This window comes from Dermacentor andersoni, chromosome 11 (genome assembly GCF_023375885.2).
Source record: "Dermacentor andersoni chromosome 11, qqDerAnde1_hic_scaffold, whole genome shotgun sequence".
Classification (NCBI taxonomy): Eukaryota; Metazoa; Arthropoda; class Arachnida; order Ixodida; family Ixodidae; genus Dermacentor; species Dermacentor andersoni.
This window is the reverse complement of record NC_092824.1, coordinates 124,622,088-124,645,332: the sequence shown is the minus strand read 5'-3', so window position 1 is coordinate 124,645,332 and position 23,245 is coordinate 124,622,088. Positions and strand designations below refer to the sequence as shown.

At 46.7% G+C, this 23,245-nt stretch overlaps 1 protein-coding gene across 6 annotated transcripts in view; it reads right to left on the bottom strand.

The window, feature by feature from the left end:
* Rtca (RNA 3'-terminal phosphate cyclase) overlaps nt 1-23,245 on the bottom strand; it is a 303,555-nt gene that overhangs the window by 41,107 nt on the left and 239,203 nt on the right. For all 6 annotated transcript variants that reach the window (XR_008614321.2, XM_055075593.2, XM_055075591.2 and 3 more), the window contains 2 exons: nt 14,557-14,615; nt 11,212-11,353 (listed from right to left, as the gene is read on the bottom strand). Coding sequence is in view for 5 of the 6 variants with exons in the window: in XM_055075593.2 (XP_054931568.1) it covers nt 11,212-11,353; nt 14,557-14,615 (201 nt within the window). In the remaining variant the exon portion in view is untranslated. The remainder of the gene's footprint in view (nt 1-11,211; nt 11,354-14,556; nt 14,616-23,245) is intronic.

Sequence of the window (23,245 nt, the reverse complement as noted above, 5' to 3'; positions counted from 1 at the left end):
CTTAAGATTCACAACTGTAGTATATTTAATTTGTTACTTATTTGGCCCCTATAGCATTCCCTGGATCATACTTGTACATGGGACGCCCTTCTTGCAATTTGTCTTCTTCTGCAAGGATGGTTTGTCTATGTCCATCTTTGCACATTTGTTCTCGTTTCGGACACACACTCTGTGACAACTGGTGCGCTGTGAACATGCCACTAACAATGCCCAACTTCTAAAGCACTCACTGAATCCCTTTTGGGTCAGCATTGTAAGACTGCCAGAACTGCAGCCACTCAAAACATCAGAGCTAACCGAGCAGACACTGCCAGCATCGGGGGCACAAAATACTGAGATAATCTCCCGAGGCAGCTTCGAAGGCCCAGAGTGTGAGCCACTTTCACATGTCGCCCACTACGATCGGATGCATGAAATAGTTTCACATTACAAAGCTGTGGCTTGTGCAATACTTCGGGGCCATTTTACAGATGCACGTGTGCTCACTACAAATGGCCAAGGGGCCATACACCACAACATTCAGTATAATGGTGGTCAAAAACAGTTTAAAAGCATCAACACAGATGTTCCAGGAAATCAGGTAATAGCCCAAAGCCTCGTGACAGTAAACTGTGAGTGACCAGTAAGGCATGTGCGAATACGTGAAGAAGACGGCACCGATCAGCGAAACGAAGTGGAAGTGGACACATGATGTGTGAAGCATGTGAAGCGCGAGAGAAAATGCAGAAAAAGGAGGCGAAGGCGGATAAGCGGGGATTGCTGACGTGGACGAAGAGCAGGGCTGACGCATCTCCAGCAGTGCAACCCGTTCGTAGTGAACGTTCTTGCCGCGTGCAATACAAGCCACCAGGAATCAGCGAACAGCGTTAAACAATGTTTTTGCCACATTTGGGTGGCCGTACTAAGATCGACTACGTTCCTGGTGGCTTTTAACCATTTTCACTGCAAAATATTGCAAAATTTTTTCTCCGCTTTGGGTTACAAGTGAATGTATGCCTTTTTTTCTTGTTTTCTCAAAACACGGATTTTCTATTTCTTGATGATTTGGGGCAGCAATATCTCTGCCTTCGAGGCAGGTAGAGTGATAATTTTTGTTGTGGCTCATAGCTGAATGTGCCAAGCACCCGATGGTAGGAACAGATTTTGTAATTGATGCTTTAAAATTTTTCAGTTCTGCTTTAGATCAGGCAGTAGGGTACCTACATTTGGAACAGTAAAGCTTGAATTGCTATAGAATTACTAATACTTCTTATATCAAAAAAGTATGCCTACCATTGTGTTTCTTATGTTTTCTAGTAACTAGGCATGTGCCAATATAAATTTTTGTGGCACGAGTTTTCTATTGTTTCTGCAAATGATGAACAATAAAATTCATTTATCTTCAGCACTAAATAGCCTATTGGAAAAATAATTGCATATTTGAAATCAGCACAAGAATCTTAATAAGACTGGAGAGTGTCATTAATATTGATGAAAAAAAGGATGAACATTATTTCAATAGCACTGTCCCCCAAGTGGCTATCCAGCACAACTGCTGTCATCCTTCACAGAAGTCTTACTGCAAGAGGTTCGTTCCCCCACGAAACTGCGCGAAGTGGTAAAGGACATAGCCAAAACTGTTGTGATCCCATATGTACATTGCGTGTCCCACCACATCAAGAAAGCTGCAGGCCGGGCTGGTGTTAAGGTGGTGTTTATCGCACCTAGCAAGTTGGGAATGTTGAGCCAAAAGTTAATGACAGCCAGCAAACGCCTGGACTGTGTAGTAAGCGACCTACCGCCAAGCCTGTAGACCGCAAAATCAATGTAGTTTGTGCCATTACCACCTCTTGCGGCTGCACTCGTATACAGCAGACAGGACGCTAACTTAATAAACGTTTACGTGAGCATGCGCACAGTGTCAAGATTAAGACCGGCAGTAACCTAGCTGTTCATTGTGCAAAGTGTGGCTGCTCACTCCGCACAGGTGTGCTGAGAAGGTACAGCAATCAGATGGCCAGGGAAATCTTTGAGGCCCTTTCAATTTGTGAGTTAGGAGCCACTTGCATAAGCGCCCTTTCTATAGCTTTTTGCGATAATGAACTTAAGTTCCTCAAAAGTTAATCAATTTCGATGATGCCCATATTGTGCATTTTACATTTGCGATGCATGGGCAGCAGGAGTTGATTGACGATCACGCACCTTCCCTTTCTTGCTTTCTCTTTTTCAGCTCCTTGGGAATAGTATATACAGTCGAGCTTGCTTATAACGAACCTGAGCATCACGAGGGGTCTGTTCGGTATATGCCGAAGTTCGTAGTAAGTGGACCACAGCTTAAAGAAGAAGGTGGCTAGTCAAAACACAGAATTTCTTTCTTTGCAAAGAAGTTTGTGATGATCGTCTCTTTCCACAGAGCAGATCCAATGAGGGCAGACTACAGTTTATTTAAAGCAGAAGCGTGCCCTTCGCTGAGGCCCTTGGAATAAACAAGTTGCCCGAGACCCTCTATGTAGCCCATTGCTACAGGTGCGCAGCTTATAAGTGCTGGCTCCGAAGTTTCATCGTCATCCGATTCCTCTGTGATGCTCTCCGCCTGCACTTCACACGAGGCCCTCGTCCGTGCACGGTTCTGGAATATCAGCATCTTGATCAGCAGAAATGAAGTCATCCCAAGCAATGTCATGGTCCCCCATGTCGGAGTCGACGACATGCTGCCACAAATCGCCGCCGGACTGGTCATCTTTGGAAGCATCAGGCTCGGCAGGCACTGCGTCGACGAAGCCGACCTTGCGGAAACAGTTCTGCACGCAAGCGGCCGTCACCTCCACCCAGGCCGCCTTCATCATATCAATGGCTGAATATAGCGAAATTCGAAGTGGCAAGTTGGCGGCCAGGTGGTCAACAGAAATGAGCAAGTGCTCCAGAATGCAGCGCCTATCGGATGCCTTTAATGCGCGTATTATGCCCAAATCAAGCAGTTGCACTTCCGAAGTGGTATTGGGCAGCAGGAAAGATAGAGTCACTGCCGTCAGAGAAGTTCGCACGTGGTGGAGCAGTTGTCGAGCATGAGCAGCACGCCCCTGCTTTGCCTCTGCATGTCACGGTCAAGCTCGCCCAGCCACTCTGCAAATAAATTGCATGTCATCCACGCCTTAGTATTGGGCCTGTAGCGCATGGGTACATAGCTCCGAAAGCAAGGCGGCTTCTTTGATTTTCCCATTACAAAGGGCACGTGCAAGTCCCTACCATCCATATTACTGCACAGAAGTACAGTAACGCACCCTTTACTGTGCTTGCCACCAGCGCTTGAGTCGCCTTTCATGGCATGCGTCCTGTCCGGCAGCATCTCATAAAATAATGCAGTTTCGTCTGTCTTATACATGTCCTGCTCCGCATAGCTTGCAATAATGGCTCCGTTTCTTAAAGGCCAAGTGGCAACGTCTTGATCACTTACCGAAGCCACCTCGCCGACAATTGATTTAAAAACAATCCCACGCCGCAGTTTGAATCTATGTAGCCAGCCAATGATGGGCAGAAGTCTAGCAGAAACGCAAAGTTTTTGGCTTTGCTCAACATCATTGGTCCACTTATCGGAGTGTTGCGAGCCTGTGCGTTGACAAACCCTTTAAGCAATGAGTATTTTACGTCCGCATAGGTGGGCTTCCGCAGGAGCTTTCTGTTCGTCAAGTCGGTGTCAGAGCTGCCAATTTTTTCCTTGTTCTTTAGAATCGTCGAGATGGTTGATTTCAACACGTTGTACTTCTTCACCAGTTTTTGGCACCCTGAAACAGTTCCGTCAAAATTGCCTGCTTCGTTGCCATTTCCAGCGCTTTTCGTTTCATGACCCCTGCAGGCACGGCATTCCCGTCCACCATGCTGAATATAACTCAAGTCCGACAAGAATGAAGCGTGGAAACGAGGAAGCACGGAGACTAGTGTGGAGAGGTCTGCTTCGTGGTAACGGCCAGAAAACAAAACTTCTGAACGTAAGCCGGCGCCATAGCGGCCGCCGAGACAGCGAGAGAATTGCAAGAAACAGTGAGGGGATGGGAGCAGAGTTCCAAGGAAGGGCGGGAAGGCGACCTTGGAAGCCACACGCCGACACTCGTGGGCAGGGCGTGATGGCGGGGAGAAGATAGCGGGGCACAAAACGGATAGTTCGCCTGCGAGGAGGCTTGAGAAAACAGACCGCGTGCAAAGGACTCAACCGATCAGCAGGGCTCAAAGACATTCGTTATATGGGTGATGTTATGCTATTGAAATAATGTATGTTTTGATGGTCGCACAGGTTGTTTTAAGCGAAAGTTCGTCTTAAGTGGGGCTGTTATATGTGGGCTACACTGCATTTGTGCTTAGCTTCAATAAAGATGTTGTTGGCAGTCAGCGCTTGTCCTGTGCTCTTCCTTGTCCATGTGTTTTTGGCGCTGTTTAAAATAAATGTCAGAAGAAAGGACACAACGCAGTGCCTACGTTGTGTCCCTTCTTCTGTCCTCATCTTTTGCACTGTGCACACATGTCGATACTGAATCACCAACTCGCCCAAGCTCCCACTTTATCAAGATACATGACAAGCTTATACGAAAAGCAGAATAGCCACCACGGCTGCTCAAGTGGTGCTGAAAACAGTGTGTCCATGTGGGGCCGCCACTTTAAGTCATAAAGGCATTTATTATGATAACTTGTAACACTCTTGGTTCTCACTCTGAGTATGACTTAGCAACAAAAAAATTAAACCTATGAAAAAAGAATGAGAAGGTTACATGCCACAACAAAGTTATACATAAATGACTTACCATTAGGGGTGTGCAAATAATTGAAAATTTCTAATATTATCGAATATTATATTTTTAATATTCGTATTTGATTCAAAAACTATGTATTCAAACATTTTAGAATATTTGATAGGATATGAATATTTGAACTAAATCGAATATATTTCTGGCTGTGTATAGCAAGTCATAATAAGTAATAAATACTTACTAGCATTTGTTTCTATCTATATTAAGAATGTCTGTCTGATCTTGTGCTGAATTTTGCGATAATTTCATGCTGCTGGCAAAAGTTTGCCTTAAAAATGCTTAGCCACTGGATGTCTAAGCTGCGCAGGAAAGCCAACCTCTCAGTAACAAGGGGCACAGGTTTGCAAACAGCGAGGGTGCACTTTTTTTGTGGGTTCCACCCCCAATCCTGAGATTATTGCTTGACAGCAAATGCAATGAGTGACAGGGTCAAATGCCTCAGAGTTTATGGGAAATTGATGCGGTATACTGAGGCACAGGTTGGCTAATGTCATGAGCCGAAAAAGCAGAAGATACGAATGGGACAAGAAAGCACGAGGAGGCTGTGGAATAAAGAAAATATAAGTGACAAAATAAGAAAGTGTCCGAATATAAAACATGGAATATGTGAAAGAAGTGCAAAAATGCACCCGGAGCTACGTGGCCAATGGGCCAAAAGGACAAGTGGCAAGAGAGCAGCCCAACTATGCTCTGGGATAACAGGTAGCAGAAGGAACTGGAGGTTGAATGGAGCAGAGGGTTCATGGAGACAGCAACAACCTAGTGGAAGCTGCACTTCAGCTGCCATGGCAGCAACCCATGAGCAATGTGGGCGCCCCGCCAGAGGCCGCAGCTAGCTACAGGCTGACGGCACCAAGACTCCCGCAGCTACGATCCGCGGGTCAGCAGAGTCTGCCAGGCGCCTCAATCGCCCCTCTGCACTGACCAGGTCAACCGTGGGCCCAACGTCGAACACAGCAACATCGAATCCTCGACACATCAGCGGGCCTATCGATGTGCCGTCGGAAACAGCGACGACGAGGTGACATGGCCACATTGGTGGGCGCAATGTAACATTTTGAACTTTGCAACCCATCATGTGTGAGGACTTTTGAGAAGACGCTTAATTAATGCGCCCTGTACATAGGTTGTTGATTGTATGTTTTGCTATTTGGTTTGTAGTGCGTGTTCCTTGCAGATTTACATATAGTCCTTTCATGTTCATTGCCCCATAAAGGTTTATCATGGTTCAAAAGTCAGTGGTGTCTTGTTTAACACCATGACACCATGATCGAGAAGAGACAACTAGTAGAAATCACTCAATTTTCCAAATACAGAATGTTTCAGTATGATGGCTTACTATACTAATTTTTTACCAACGACAATGTAATTGCAATGCTTCAACATGTTAAAATAAATCAACTTGCTAATAAATGCGTATGCATATCATTATGCGATATTCTATGTTTAAATTTGTATTTGATTCATAATCGAAAATTTTGATATTCACACACCTCTACTTACCATTAAACATCACCTCGACAATCAGACTGCTCGCCGATGATTGCATTACTCACTCTCTAGTAAGCATATGAAAAAACTTTTTTAAATATCTACTTAATTAATATTGAATACTAAGGAGTAGTGTTTATCTTGTTCATAAAGAGAATAGAAGGGAGGGGTTAGTAAAATACACAGCAAATAAAATGTCTTTGAAAAAAATTGCAAATCGAGTCGGACATTCTCAAATACGAATAAAAATGAGATGCATACAGAAGCAAATATTTTCGAATATGAGCTATTTCTATCAACTGATAGCAACGTCAGTGGTATGAGGTCCAAATTTCGTCACAATTGAGATTCTCTCTCAACAGCTCGTAAGTCAACCTCAACTGTCCTGACATACTCTCAGCCTGCGCACGACGCCTCAGTGTTGTGTTTCACTGCTTTAAAGAGTTTATTTTGGTTTGGATGAGGGACACCCGCATCTCGGCATCAGCCAACACTTTGTTTTTTAAGCTCAAGCTCCTTCAAAACGGCGGCAGCATGCTTCATTTTCCGTTCATTCCTCAATGCATAAGTCCTTTCTGTTCTTTTCCTCCTTCCGCCACTCGTTCACCCCACGGACCATTTGAAGCATCTTCTTGGTCAATTACACAATCCACATCCAATTTTTGGAACTCCTTAGGGGCCGCGAAAACGTCAGAAAAATCGGCCAGGTGGAAAAAATAAATGCATGTCATTTACTGCCCTTAAAGGCTCAAATCACCACACGCACATTCAAAAACGCTCCGAAGGCCTGTCAGTACACGTATTAGGCATATCGGTGCTTGCACTGTGACAGGAAATACCGGGTGCACGCATGTACAATTAAGGAATACTTACTGTATTCACGCTTGTTATGCTTCACTGCAATACTTTTGCATATGCTTCACCAAGTAACATTTCTGTACGGAGGCGAAGCTGACTTTTGGGAACCGGCATTATGCAATGCGTCATGCTTTCCAAGCTTCTAAGCCAATCGCGAGGACCACAAAGACGGAGTCCGTGCCATTGCTGACAGCAGCAAATTTCTTCAATACAAAACACGGCACCCAATGGCAAGAAGCTTCATAGCGAACGTCGAAGCAGCTAGGCCTAGCGTTGCCGCAGTGGTGGCTACGGCTTCCAGCGGATCTGCGTGCGAGAGCGCCGGTTCGAGGCAGCAAGGTAATCAAAATGGCAGCGGTGGTTGCTTTGATTAACCCTTTCGCTGTCACGGACGTACCGGTACGTCTTCGCGCTTCCCCCCACAGTGTCACCGACGTACCGGTACGTTCTCTATCGTGCGTTCAAAATTTCGCGCCTGAGCGCAAAGCTGGCGCTCCTGAACTGGCCCCTCCATTTGTTGACTCTTTCTACAAGTTCGCATTTTCGCCTCGGCCTGTGTTAGTCACGTATTGAAGAGTACGGTGCGACTCCCACTCGCCCCTCTCTCTTTGCTGAGTGGCGCGGTGGCTCCGCGTTCGCTGTATCATGCGTCGCGCGCGTGTGGTTATGGGTTCAAGGGTTGTTCTGCCATCTCCGCGGGTTTGAAGGTTTTTATTTTTATTCTGTTGGTGCGTCTGCTACGGCGCGTCAAGTTCAGAGGCACGCGCCGCGCCGTTGCCTCTCCAAAAAGAGTGACTCGATTGCTGCTTTCGCTCTCTCGCCGCACCCTCGCTTCAGACTTGCAGCAGTAAACGTAAAACCCTTCGAACTTTGTTTTAGCCTTTTTCCATCTCCCTCTGTCTTCTTGATCCCGCAACGTCCCATTTCTCTCCGTTGTGCGGGCGACTGAAAGCGCATCCTCCCTGCGCGCGGTTACTTTCGGATGGCTGAGCGCGCGGACCTTCGTCTGCTCATTGGAGCGGTGGCTCAATTCCGATTCAGAATACGAGCTGAGCTCGGATTCGGACTCGGACAGTCTCATGCGAGGAAGAGGGGAGTTCCGCATCGTCAGATTCGGATGTTGAACGGATGTTATAGTCAGGCTGACGATGATGATGATGTTTACTAACAACAGCTGCAGAACACTGAAATGTGCATATTGCAGTGACTATGTTGTTTGTATACCAATCATAATCAAAAATAAATTGCTATGTTCATTCCCTGTTATGCTCGTTCCCTGAAACCAAGCCGACACTGGGGGGGGCGTCACGGCCAGAAAGGTCCGACAGCGAAAGGGTTAATGCAGTTTCGGACCTGCGGTCACGGCAAAACGTCCGGAATATAGGACTGCGAAGAGTTTCTGCGTCCTAAATTTCAGACGTTCTGATACATTGACTCTATGGGGCACGTGGTGGTGCCGCGAAGTTGTCCAAATTATCGGGAATCCGCAAAGTCGGTCGTTTTTTACTGTACACTGGCAACTCCTCCAGCCGATGACAGGACGTCAAATACGATTCATTACGATTCCTGTCTGTTACTCGAGCCAGCGTTCCCACAGCTTTCGACCCTTTCAATAAAACTACAGCCAATTTTCCCTGATAGAAGCACAAATTCCCTGAGTTTTCCCCGAGTTTTTCCAGACTACTCAAAATCCCTGAGAATTCCCGGTTTTCCCGGTTGGTAGACACCCTGTTAATGCAAAATCCGCTCTGTTAATGACGATATAGCTGTCCAGGAAGATCTGGACCGCATTATGTACTGCCTGGTGCTCACCATGGCAAATGTCCAACACTGATAAATGCTGATTAATGACATTTGGCCGCACATGAATGAATTCTATATATAATTATTCACTTAATATCAGACCAGTCACCCTCGCATCGTATAAACAACTCTGTGTACATTTTTTACCTAGTATCTCATGGACAACCTACATAGAAAAAATTGCTGCTAAAGCTAGGTTATTAAATGCGCAATCTCAGAGGCTCGGTCGGCAACTCACCTGTCAAACATTTTCTCGCCCTCAACTGTAATACACATTTTCCATATGGTCCCTTCATCAAGAATACCTCATTAATTCCCTTAAACACGTACAAAATCGTGCCGCTCGTTTTATTGCACGAGACTACAGCTGGAATTCCAGCATAACTAAGGTTAATACATCATTGTCCCTTGCATCCTTAGAATCTTGCAGAACAATCGCACTTATAGCCATCATCATCATCCATTTACGCTACCTATAAAACAGCCGAATTGCATATCGTACCAATTGCATTATCACCTCAGTTTCAAATGTCTTTCAGGAAAAACCATCGCATTCAACTCACCAGCCTTGCCAAGTGCAATCATCTACTGGATTGGTTTTCTGGACAACAGTGTTCACATCTCCCAACCCATTCTCTTCCAAGAAATAAATGCAGCATTTTGTTTTGAAAAGTTTCCTTCTAGTTCCATTTTCCAGTTTGGTTATTTACTTCCTATTGTGTAACGATGTTCAAATAACAATGTTCAAATTGCTTCCGTTTGCACCAAAATTTGTAACACCCCTCACATAATATCCCAGTTGGAACCCGTGAGGTACCTGAATAAATAAGCAAATAAGTTGTCACAACCCTGCAGTCTTTTGTATAGTACGGGGAAGTGGGTCTAGTCAAGCTGACGTTATGCAGCTTTTATCCTGCCATCCCCACCGCTTTGTATACATCAGTGTACTTATGTGGTAAATAAACTTCTTAAAAATATGCTGGTGTCTACCATCCTCCTGCCTTGTAAAAAGTTGCAGCAACAGCACAAATTTGAACTTTTGTAGTAAGCTTAAGCTAGCCTTTTAACCCTTTCGCTGTCGGGCGTTTCTGGCCGTGACGCACCCCCAGTGTCGGTTTGGTTTCAGGGAACGAGCATAACAGGGAATGAACATAGCAATTTATTTTTGATTATGATTGGTATACAAATAACATAGTCAATGCAATATGCGCATTTCAGTGTTCTGCAGCTGTTGTTACTAAACATCATCATCATCATCAGCCTGACTATAAAATCCGTTCAACATCCGAATCTGACGATGCGGAACCCTCTTCCTCTCATGCGACTTTGTCCGAGTCCGAATCCGAGCTCGGCTCGTATTCTGAATCGGAATTCAGCCACCGCTCCCATGAGCAGACGAAGGTCCCGCGCGCCGAGCCATCCGAAAGTAACCGCGCGCAGGGAGGATGCGCTTTCAGTCGCCCGCGCAACGGAGAGAAATGGGACGTTGCGTGATCAAGAAGACAGAGGGAGATGGAAAAAGGCTAAACAAAGTTCGAAGGGCTTTACGTTTACTGCTGCAAGTCGGAAACGAGGGTGCGGCGAGAGAGCGAAAGCAGCAATCGAGTCACCCTTTTTGGAGAGGCAACGGCACGTGCGCCTGAACTTGACGCGCCGTAGCAGGCACACCAACAGAAGAAAAATAAAAACCTTCAAACCAGCGGAGATTACAGAACAACCCTTGAACCCATAACCAAACGCGCGCGACGCATGACCCAGCGAACACGGAGCCACCACGCCACTCAGCAAAGAGAAAGTGGGGAGTGGCAGTCGCACCATACTCTTCAATACATGGATTAACACAGGTCGGGGCGAATATACGAACTTGTAGAAAGAGTCAACAGATGGCGTGGCCAATCCAGGAGCGCCTGCTTTGCGCTCAGGCGCGAAATTTTGAACGCACGATAGAGAACGTACCGGTAGGTCAGTGACACCGTGGGGGGGGAAGCGCAATGACGTACCGGTACGTCCGTGACAGCGAAAGGGTTAAGGTCCACAAGAACCTGCCTACTGATTTAGAATGACCCAACTTAAATGTCAATCAAGTCCCATTACCATGCGCTATTTGTATGCCAAATTCCTCACTCACTCACTCACACACTCACACACTCACTCACACACTCACACACACACACACACACACACACACACCACTAATCACATTTCCAGGAACACTGCATAACTGTTGACCTAGAAGTTCCAAAATGAAAGCAGCAGTGGAATTCCAAAATGTGGAACAAACCTTGATAGGGAGAACACCAGCTACAAAGGATCTGCCTGTCACTCTGGCCACATATCCAGGCTCGGTCAGGACTACTGGCTTCAGGGACCCTGCAGGCTGTGTGCAGACCTCCACTAGGCCCCCTCCCTTGGGGTAGTAACCCCTGCAGCCACATCGGCCAAGCAGCATTTTTAGGGTAAAGCGCCTTCAGAATACAGTTAAACCTCGATATAACGAAGTCGGTAAAATCTGCAATTTTCTTCGTTACATAGAAATTTCGATCTACTAAATTTGATCTTTTATGCACATAAGTACAGTCACCGACAGATTTTTGTTACACAGAAAGGGGCCGCAGAATTTTCCGAACTATATGGTTGGGCCCTTGGGCTCCCGATCACGACGCCGACGTTTCGACTCCTCGAGCTCGGTGTGCACAATACCCTCGAAGAGATCGCTGAGGCTCAGGAGAGAGCGCAGATGATACGTCTGACGATGACGAAGACTGGCCGTCACATCTTGCGCGAGCTGGGGTACTTTCCACCGAACACCCAGGATCCACCGGAGCTTACGCCGGTTCCCCGCGAGCTCCGCGACCTGATCACAATCGCACCCATTCCGCGAAACGTCCATCCGGAACACAATCGAGGCAGGCGCCTAGCCCGGGCCACCGCGTTCCTCAAATGAATAAACGAGAAAACGGACGACGTCGCTTTCGTGGACGCCGCCGCCTACCGGTGCAACCGAGCCTACGCCGCCGTAGCCGTCTCGTCCTCGCAACGGACTTTAAACGCCGCAACGGTACGCACACGTGATCCCGAGGTGGCGGAGCAAGTGGTCATAGCCCTGGCAATGCTCGACGATAAGCGAACGACAATATTCAGCGACTCGAGACCGGCCATCAAAGCGTTCGAGAGAGGAGTCGTCTCCGTCAAGGCGTTACGCATTCTCCGCGGCGCTGATCCAAGCACCCTCAAACACCACATCGTCGTCTGGTTTCCCACCCACCTGGGTCAGATCCCGGTCACCCCGCCCAACCTCAACGAGACAGCCCACGACGCTGCGCGCGCGCTTACCGACCGCGCCGTCACCCCCGGGCAACCACGTCTCGATGAGTTGGAGGCGAACAGGGACGCCCCAGTAACCTACAATGAAATAACCAAACACTTTTACTTGGGACGACGTCTCTTTCCGCCCCCGCACCCCAAACTAAACAGGCCACAGGTGCTAACGCTACGCTTATTACAGACAGATACCTATCCGAACCCCGCCACCTTACACATCATCTACCCGGACGTCTACCCAGACAATGCGTGCCCCTAGTGCGGGGTCACGGCGACACTCGCACACGTGCTCTGGGAGTGCAGAAACGCTCCGCCCGACTCTACCTCCGACAAGTGGGAGAGGACGATACGAAGTCCGCTCCTAGAAGATCAGCAATGGGCCGTCCAGCAGGCTCGCGCAGCGGCCGCCAGGTACTCCCTGTCGGTCCCTGCGTGGGAGACGCCCACTGCGCGCTGACGTGCGTCCTGCAGGACTTCTATTAAAGTTTTTACAATCCAATCCAATCAGGCAATCAGAAAAAGCAAATTTGAATGAGAAAACAATTCATTTTGATAAATTTGGCAGTCAGTGACGAATGATACGGTTTCATGCCACGTACGTCGACGATATCTTCTCGGCGGTACAAATTAAGCTGAGCCAGCTACGCTTTCACGTGCACTCCGCCCCACGGCTGATAGCGTTGCCCGCACTGGGACGATGCTATCAGCAAGAGCGCCAGCAGCGTCGCTCTAATGGGTCACCGAAACTCAAGATTACGCAACCTCTAATACTAAACGCTCAGCAAGACAGCTTACATAGTGCCAGGCCAGATCGGCACACCCACTCTTTGCATACGCTGCAGATTACCTCTAAAGCAGGGTGCGCGGCTGCATATGTGCTCCGCCGTGCTTACAGCCCTGCACAGCCACGGCCGAGACGCGTGCCAACTTACCGCACCCCTGCCTCCCACCCGCCCCTTCGCGCAAGCTTGATCACAATGCCGTGCCCTCACTCCCCTCCCCCTTGTTCCGTTTGCCCGAATGGGAAGGCGGCACTCGCGAAGCCACCACCTTTCTTCTCTCACCCTCGCAGACTTTCACTCACACCTAAAGCACACAGTGGGCGGGGCGCGATAGGGTCTTATCACACTTGGACTTTTACGAAACATGACATGGCTCTACTTCGGCAGTCACTCTTGTCGTGCAGCATATGATTTTGGAGGTGCATTTGCAAACAGCTGCTTGTAATTCAATCAGCTGACCATTTGCGTCGGCGGAAGTTTCCATTTATTGTCTTGGCATTCCTTTGCAGCGGCAGTGAAATTTTGTTATATTGAAATGGCGTACAAACACACTTCGTTGTGTTGAGGTTCTAAATACATTGTGTTCTATGGACACGATATGAAAAGTTACTCTTCGTTATACCAAGAATTTCATTATATTTAAGTTCGTTATATTGAGGTTTAACCGTATTTGGAAATGCATAGGTGCAAAAGGCAAGACAAAGATGAAAGAGCAGAGAACGGGACGGTGCTTCCTATGAACCAATAGTTTTAATACATACAGACATGGCTATAGTAATAGGATGCACCAAGGGCCAACACATGCTGAAATGTGTGTTTAAACAGCCTGCCACACACTGTCAAAAGACTGTGAATAAAATGAAAAAGAGGTATTGAAAGGCAGCGAGGGGGGGGGGTGTTCTGGAAGTGTCCATCTAGTGGACATGTCCATTTTGCCCGTCGCTGATGTTCTGACTGGCTGGGCTGGGGTACGCGTAAGAAGGAGAGAGTCGCCCCCAACCAATGTGCACTTCAGCAGCAGACGAAATGTATACATGTCCACTAGGTGGATACTTACAGCATAACCCCCCCCCCTTTCCGCTCTTACACCCAGGTGTGCAAACACAGACACAAGAACAAAAAGGACAACAGAAATGCCGACTATGTATCAACTGAAAGAAGTGTCAGAAAACAAGGCAGGCTCAAACCTTATCTGCACGGGGCAACAGTGTCAACCCATCAATCATGGAAATCTGTGGCCACTCGTGAAAGATGCCTGTTTAGACGCGGAAATTTGAAATTTCACTCCGTGCAAAATAATTGAGGGCTCACTTACACAAGTGCTACTGCTACTGATAATATGCCATGACTCGACCCTAAGGTACACTTCGCTTTAAAATTTTGCAGTACACTTGCAACTGTGACAGTGCTCAGGCCAACTGTGAAGTGAGAGAGGAACGAAATGGGATTATTGTAGCAGATGTCTATTCTGAAAGTGATTGTTTTTTATTAGTTGACATGGTGCAAAAGATGTCTCAACCTACCTTTTAAGAACCTTGATGTCACATGAAGCCCCAAATTTTCTTGCTATGGGCAGGAACACCTGTGCAATGAATCACAAAGTACAATAAAGTGAAGGCTTTTGACACAAACATGTAGGCAACGAGCAATCACAAATAATAACAACCATTCTCACTTTTATAAATACGCATGAAATATGAAATTCAATTTGTTAGCTTACTGAACACTGAGTGAAACAACCAGCAGAGTAGTTTACCTCAGCCTAACAATGTGACACTTTGCAATAAAATGCAATAGTGTACGATGACTTAGTCAAAGTCAGCACCTCAGACTGTCCACACAATTCTGAAAATATGGTTTTACCTACACAAAGTAAATACAAGTCAACTATAAGTTAAGTATATAAGTACTTAACCATAAGTGAACAAAAAACGAGAAATCAGGCAGAGTGGAGTGCAGGAAAATGGCAGCTATTGGATTTAAATGTCTCAAAAATGTAGAGGATTGATGAGTAGTGTAGTTGCACAATACTACAAGTGCAAGTCAAGTACAAACAAAAAGTGCTGTTCCACTAAGCAAACCCTGCTTTCTCATCAACGTCTTTTTACCCCTTCTGCAAGTTAAATGTCTATTAGTATGTACACAAATATGCAAAAGGCATCATATCTATTGAATATTTACCTTTCTACGAAGAGCTAGAGAAGAAGAAGCCAACTGCACGGCACACGAGAGTGCGGACGCACGAAGGCGTAAAAGTAGAAAAACAAGACAGCGTCCGTCATGGACTGCATTTGATCTAATTACTGTAAATAATGTAAATACAGTTGTGTTTCATCATAGGCCGTGACCATTTATTCTATAATCGGGTGCCGAAACCCGCCGGTAGTACTCGCCAGGACAGGAGCACTCCAGACTACACGTCTGGAGTGCTCATAGGGGTCTTTGAAAACGAAGACAGCCCGTCGTAAGGACAGAAAACCTCCTTCAAAAGCCATACAGTACGACCTGACTGGACCATCCGCCGTTACCCTTCGCCCAGATAAGACACCTGCTCAGCGTCAATTCAAGAAGGTGAGCGAAGTCACACATCGTTGAAACACAAGATGAACCACCTCAAAGTCCTCAAAGACAAGCGAACGGCACGACGCCAGATGAATACACGTCTCATCAATGAAGCAAAAGTCGTGATTGAAAACACTGAGAGTGCAAAGATTTCGTCTTTGATCGAACGACTACACGCCAGTAATGCGGACTTGGACAAGCTTACCGCTGAGATAGAAGAAGACATCCCTGACGACGAGTTCACGACAGAATTTGAAACTGTGTTGACTTATCAAGATGCTGCGCGAGCAATGTTGGGGGAGCTGAAGGCTCGGGAGTGGCTAGTCCGTCAAAATCAGTGTTCTAGTAGTACTGCCCCTTCCGCAGCTGCAGTTTCATCTCATGCACTAGTTGATCGCGCCCCGCGCAAATCAATCAAGCCTTCAATTCTACAGTTGCAGACATTCAATGGGCAGCTTTGTCATTGGCCTGCTTTTTGGGAGCAATGCAAGGCATGTGTGCATGAAAACGAAGAGCTGACGAAAGGAGAACGATTTCGATATCTGAAGAATCTTCTGAGTGGTGCAGCAGCAGCTTCAATTTCTGGTCTACAAGCAACAGGCGAGTGCAACGACGACGCCATCGAAATTCTAAAGAGTCGTTTTGGCGATAAGCGTCGCATTATGCAGGAGCGTCTACGCCGTCTGCGCACGCTACCAGCTGTTGCTTCCTTAGAAGATGTATACAATCTTCGAAGGCTATTGGATTATGTGCAGTGCCATATCAGAGGTTTGAAAGGTCTAAACGTCAGTCGTGCCAGCTACGCAACTATGATAACGGACATTCTGTTGAAGGCATTGCCAGCAGACATTGTCATTGACTATTACCGAAAAGAACACAGTTCAAAGTCATCACCGTCATCAGTTCAGGCTCTGTACAACAGCAAAACTCAACAACAGCGACAGCCAATGAGGAGTTGCAAGAACTCTTGACCTATCTTTGCATGGAAGTTGAAAGCCGAGAAAGAAGTGGAGTTCATGACTTTAAATGAAAGAAATGCGCTGAACCACCTGCAGAGAGAAGAAACTTGCACTCCACCTCACCAACAGCAGCTGTCCTGCAGTCTTCCTCGAAAGTTAGAGATAAGGACTGTCTCTTCTGTGGGTCTTCAAAGCACTCAACTTCAGTTTGTGACAGCAGCATCAGCCATGAAAAAAAGTTGAAGAAATTGACTACAGAGAACCGATGTTATTGATGCACCGTAAGAGGACATCTTGCCAAAGACTGTTATTGAAAAGTTAAGTGTGGAACATGCAGAGGAAGACACGTCTCCTCAATGTGTGATCCCAAGTGGAAACCTAAGACGACGGAACAAGAAAGTCCCGTAACCACAAACAGTCTTCATACCAGCTCTCGTTCATATGTGGATGCTGAGGTTTTATTGCAGACATTTCAGACATGGATCATCGGAAAAAAGCAAAGGGCCTACATTCATGGAATTGCAGACAGCGGAAGTCAGCGCACATTCATTCGTGAAGACATATCCAAGACATTTGGCTTGGAAGAACTTGGATCTGTTAATTTACAGCTAAATATTTTTCGACAGACAAGCTTCGTTACCGTACAACATCGCCTTGTCGAACTAAAGCTTTGCAGTCAGTGTGACAATCTGGAGTACCTGGTACAGGCCATTGAAGTATTGTTCGTCTGCAAGGATGTTGTTCAAGTACCACTCGAGCATGACTTTGTAAGAACCATTGAAAGCGACGGACACCTTCTTGCAGATAAGCTCTTGTTACCAGGCATGGCTGCTGTTCCTGGTATTAGCCTTTTAATTGGTGCTGACCAGCTATGGCAATTCATGCCCGGAGAAATGAAACGATACCACAGCCAGGCAGACTTGGTGGCGCTGGGTTCTGCATTTGGCTGGAGGTTACAAGGACCACTTTCGTTTAACACCTCTTTGGAAGCAGCACTCAACGCATGCGTATTGCGAGTAAGTGCATCTACCAACTCAATCGACAATCTTCTTCGGAGGTTCTGGGAGTTAGAGAGCATATGGATTGTGCCAGTCAACAACACTCAAAATAAGGAACCTAATATGGTGCTAGAAAAATTTGAACACGATATCGCCTTTGTCAACGGTTGCTACCAAGTAGCCCTTCCGTGGAAAGAAAGCTGTCGACTTGAAGATAACCGATTGCAAGCACGGATGTGACTGATGTGTCTCAGAAAGAAAATGAAGAACAACCCAGAGTATGCCATAGAATATACCACCCTCAGGAACTATATGAAGATGGGTCACGCCGCGAGAGTACCTAGCCAAATTGATGCGCAACCCTCTAAGCTCTCACTACATGCCGCATCACACTGTTGTGCGAAGTGAGTCGACAACAACTCGAGTATGAGTAGTTTTTGATGCATCCGCTAACGATCCTGATTCATCGTCCCTCAATGACCATCTCGAGAAAGGACCTAAGCTACTAGCCAACTTGGTTGCTCTTCTCATACGCTTTCATATGAACCGTATTACTCTGACGGCTGACATTGAGAAAGCCTTTCTCCAGATTAGCATAAAACTGGAAGACAGAGATGCGTTGAGATTCCTGTGGTTCAAGGATATACCCTCTAATAAAAGAAAACCCGATCCTAAAATTGAGGAATGGCGCATGACAAGGGTGCCTTTTGGAACAGTAGCAAGCCCATTCCTACTCCACGCCACACTCCAATACCATCTGAAGGGAGTAAAGGATCAAACAGAAGAAACAGCCAAGTTCCTTGGCCGTTTATAGGAGCTGACCTTCTTATAGGAGCTGATAATGAGGATTCAGCTCAAAAAGCATACAGAGAACCAAATGCTATAATGGAAGACACTGGAATGCGACTAAGAAAATGGTCATCAAATTCTAAACTGCTGAGAGATCTTATTGCCGCGGCTGAAGGAGATAGCGCCACATCGGGAGCTGTCAAGATATTAGGACTCTTGCGGGATCCTCTAACAGACAAGATGACAGTAGCCACAAAATCAGCATTATGTTTCTTGGGAAAAGATCAAAAGCCGTGTAAGAGATATGCTCTGCAAGCAGTGTCAATTATATTTGACCCGCTCAGAATGATTGCACCCTTCAGCATTCAAGCCAAGATATTGTTTCAGGAGTTGTGGCAGAGACAGGTAGATTGGGACGCCGATTTGCCTTCAGACCTTGCTTTACAGTGGCAAAATTGGTGCTCAAATCTGCAGCCCCTTACTTCTACGACTACCCCACGTTGGGTGAAGACTGGGCTCGAAAGTCACTCCATGCAGCCTCATATATTTTGTGATGCAAGTCAGAGGGCATATGGAACTTGTGCATATCTGAAATTCCTTGACCAAGAGAATAGTGCTCATAGCCCCGTTATAATGGTGAAGTCACGAGTGGCGCCTATGCAGAAAGTGACTTTGCCATGACTGGAGCTACTCTACTCGGAGCAAGGTTAGCGAAATTTCTGAAGACTGCCCTTGAGAAGTGCAAGTTAGAAACATTCTTTTGGATGGTTTCCAAGGTCACACTGCATTGGATACTAAAAGAGTCTCCGAAGAAAAGGAAGCCATTTGTCGAGAATAGGGTGGCTGAAATTCGAGGCTGTTCCGACAAGAGCCAATGGCGACATTGTCCTGGGATTGATAATCCTACGGATTACATTATACAGGGAGTTCAGCTGCAGTTTCTCAAGACAAACGCAGTATGGTGCAAAGGACCACCATGGTTTACAGAAATGGAAGATGCATGGCCCATGCACACCCTTGAGACAGAATTACGTAGTAATGATATAGACTTAATGGAAGCAAAAGTTGTCATACAAATTTTACATGTGAAAACGTTGCTGCCTATTTTGGACCTTGAACGTTACTCAAGCCTCAAAAGAGTATTACAAATAACAACGTGGGTATTTCGTTTCATCAAAAGCTGAAAAATTAAATGCATCAGGGACAAACCACAGCTCACAGCCGAAGACATTAGCGGCGCTGAATATTACTGGATCAAGGTGGCTCAAGAGGATGTTTATGCAGAACAAATCAACCAGCTTGAAAAGGAACTACAGCTGAATTGCAATTCAGATCTGAAAATGCTTCATCCTTTTCTCGACAGGGAAGGACGGTTCCATGTAAGTGGACGACTGCAATTCTCACAGGAAGCAGAAGAAGTTAAACATCCGATTTTGTTGCCTCCGCTTCATCATCTGACAAAACTTGTCATAAGAGACTGCCATAAGTGTACACTCCACGGTGGTCTGCCAGATACCCTTACCGAGCTTAGAGGGAAATTTTGGGTACCCTGCAGAAACAAACTGTAAAGAAAGTCATCAGAGGATGCAACGCTTGCATCAAGACATGCTTAAAGGGACACTAAAGACAAATACTAAGTCAAGCTAAAGTGATAGATCAGTGCTCGAGAATCTCTAAGGCGTCAATATTATCGCGAACAGAGCCTTAATAATCGAGAAAGTGAGGTAAATGCAGGGCATGATTAGAGACTCCCCCAGGACATTCAAGCACTTGACCAATGACGAAGGCACTCCTCAGTTAAATTCTGTCACTAGTGCTCAAGTACTCGTTGCAAAAAAACATCCTTGTGATATATTAAAAGATGAAATAAAATGCTACTTGTCCAGTTCTATTTCATTTTTAGAAAAATGAACTCATTGAAATTGCCGTTGACGACGTGGGCTCGACACTGCGCCGCGCACGCTTTCGCTTTTCAGCACTTTCCTGATCGCATAGTGCTGCGCTGGTTTTGCTGGCTCACACAAACTTCAAGTAGCAGAGAATTCAACTTCATTGTAATGTCGCCATTTGGCTAAAAAGCAGCTGCAGTGGCGAGCCCACCGCTGTGTTTTGACTTGGTACCACCGTATGTCGGCCGCCGTTTTACTCGTCGACGGCAGGCAGCAAGGCGTAGTGATGATGCATGCAACATCACCACTCCCCTGGTTGGTGGGAGATTTGAATTTCAAAAAAGGCATTGGGACCCTTCAGATGCAATTTGCTCGTAAACGAAGGTTGTTCTTGGCGCAAAACGAGTGTTACGAGGTTTCTGGGATGGTATTTAAACAGTCCACGTCGAGTTAATATGTGCCTTTAGTGTCCCTTTAAAGTCCAGCAGCGCACCTGTTGCACCATTACCAAGTGACCGAGTACGCTGATATGATCCCTTTCAAGCGGTTGGAATCGATTGTTCTGGACCTCTCTACATGAAAGACAGTACGTCGAAGGGCTACATTGTGTTATTTACCTGTGCCGTCACAAGAGCAGTACACTTCGAATTAACCAGCGGACTGTCAGCAGAAAGTTTTCTGCTCAGGCCTCCTCGATTTGTATCACGTCGTGGATTGCCCGATGTAATATACAGACAATGCACAGGCTTTCAAGAAAGCGTCACAGGAAATCGCCTCCTTGGCTAGAGTATTGTTCAGTGGAGAGCTACAAGACTACTGCTCTCAAAGAAGAATACAATGGAAGTTCATCGCAGAAAGAGCTGCATGGTGGGGTGGCTTCTGGGAGATAAGAACTGTGAAAACCAGAATCCAGAAGATCCTTGGCAAAGCAAAGCTTATGCCAGAAGAATTAACGACGGTATTGTATGAGGTAGAGGCAGTAGTAAACTCCAGACCTCTCACTTACTTGTCAACAGCAACAGCAGAAATGGAAATATTTACTCCGGCTCATTTCTTAACCGGTAAATGACTGACAAGCTTTCCTTACCACAACGACGATGTCGATACTTCAGGGCCAAGATCTTCTACGGTCACAAGAAAGTGGCTTCATCATACAGTAAAACCTCGTTTAACCATACCCGCTTAAACAGTAGTTCCGTTTTAAAAGTAGTAAAGTCAAATCCCCGACTCAGCGGTCATTGAACATAATGTGTTTTGTATCCGCATAAACCGTACCAGCTTACCGTATTGACACGATTGTAAGTCGACCACTGTTTTAAGTTTGAAAGTCTGAAGTTGGGGGGTCGACTTACAATCGAAACCAAAACATGGCCCCGCCAAAAAAGCGAGACCAACGGGAGCTACAACGTAGTTACGATTTTATGTTTGCTCTATGGCCCTACCCGTATATTTTCGCTATCCCGCATGTTTGTTCGCTTTTCGGAAGGGTTTTTCAAAATTTTTTAGAGTTTTACAATGCATGCAACACTCATCGGGGGGGGGTGTCGATAGCTGATGGAAGCGCCGCAGTTCCCATTTGCGGCGGCACCCTCAGAACGGCGGCAGTTGCGGGGAGTATCGGTAGTTCATGGGAGAGCAGACACCACTTGCGGGTTTCTCTTTCTCTGTTGAAAGGCATTGGCATTGGTTTGACGCGTTCCACTTGACTGCCGTCTACGTGCTACTTCTATGCTTCCTCAGACCTCATGAGTGCTCCAGGCCCACTAATCGTTTGGCACTCGTTCACAGCAGCGTTCGAGAGGGCTGCCATCCTTTACGCCGAAGAAACAAATCACTGCGCAGCGGGCCACAAGTTCGATGTTTCCGAACGGGTGGTGCGAGAGTGGCAACTGCAGCGAAGTGAAATTTTGACCTGTGACGGCAAGTGAGTAATTTCTCACGTGCCGAAGTCTGGACGCTTTCCGGAGCTGTAGGCTAAGCTTGCGGCGTACGTCACTGAAATGCGTGATCGGTCCCTGCCAGTTAAGTGCGACATGGTCATGAAACAAGCCCGGATCTTCGCCTTAATTTTAAGGCCCTGCTCCGCCATGAGTACGAGTGGCTGGCAGCAGAAGACTGCGAAATTACGCCAACCGGACCTGACAAAGGAGCCTCCCTGACGGCTGCGTGTGGTTGGGTGCATTCGGCGTAGGGTGCTGTTCCACAAGATGTCATGGTGCGGTCGTTTGCCAAATGTGAAATTTCGCAGGACCACAACGCGCTGTGGGACCGCAGCAAGGATGACAATGGCAGCACTAGTGAAGACGAGTAGTCCAGTGAACATGTCAGCTACTAATAAATTTTCGTTATTGAATGCGCCCTCAGGTATATTCTTTTTTTTTTTTTTCCTGTCACGTGATATGGAGGGGTTGACTTACATTCGAGTCAACTTACAATCGTGTAAGTACGGTATTGCGTACGGATCAGTTAAAACGTAGAGTTTCAACTTTTCGTTGCGCAAGCACGGTGGTGCGTCGTCTCCATCGGGCGGCCCGGCAGAACAATAAGCCTCAGAGATCTGAACAACGGCCTCCAAGCGCCCTGTGCATCTGCGCGTGAAGCCACATCAACATCAACATCATTTCGACGCCGTGCCAGAGAGCGTTATGGCGTTGTGCAAGCGAGGACTTGCGTCGTTCTGAAGCTCGGATAAAAATGACGCTGGGTGCTCAGCATAGAAGAAAAATTAGGCATCGTCCGTGCTATCGAACATGGCACGAAGAAGTCGGCGCCGGCACGCAACAGGGATCTGCTGTTGACTGCAGTGTGTGGCATTTGGAATGCGAAGAAGTTGCTCGGCAGCGCTGCTGCGACCGCGAAGACATGTTGGCTATGAGGTTCGACTTTCCGCCATCGTTGCCTGTGTTGTTGCTGAAGTGTCGGCTAGCGACAGTGTTGAGGACGACACGGAAAGCGACAGCACGGGCGATTCAGGCCCGATAGTGGCATAAGCTATGCGTTACGTCAGCCTCATGA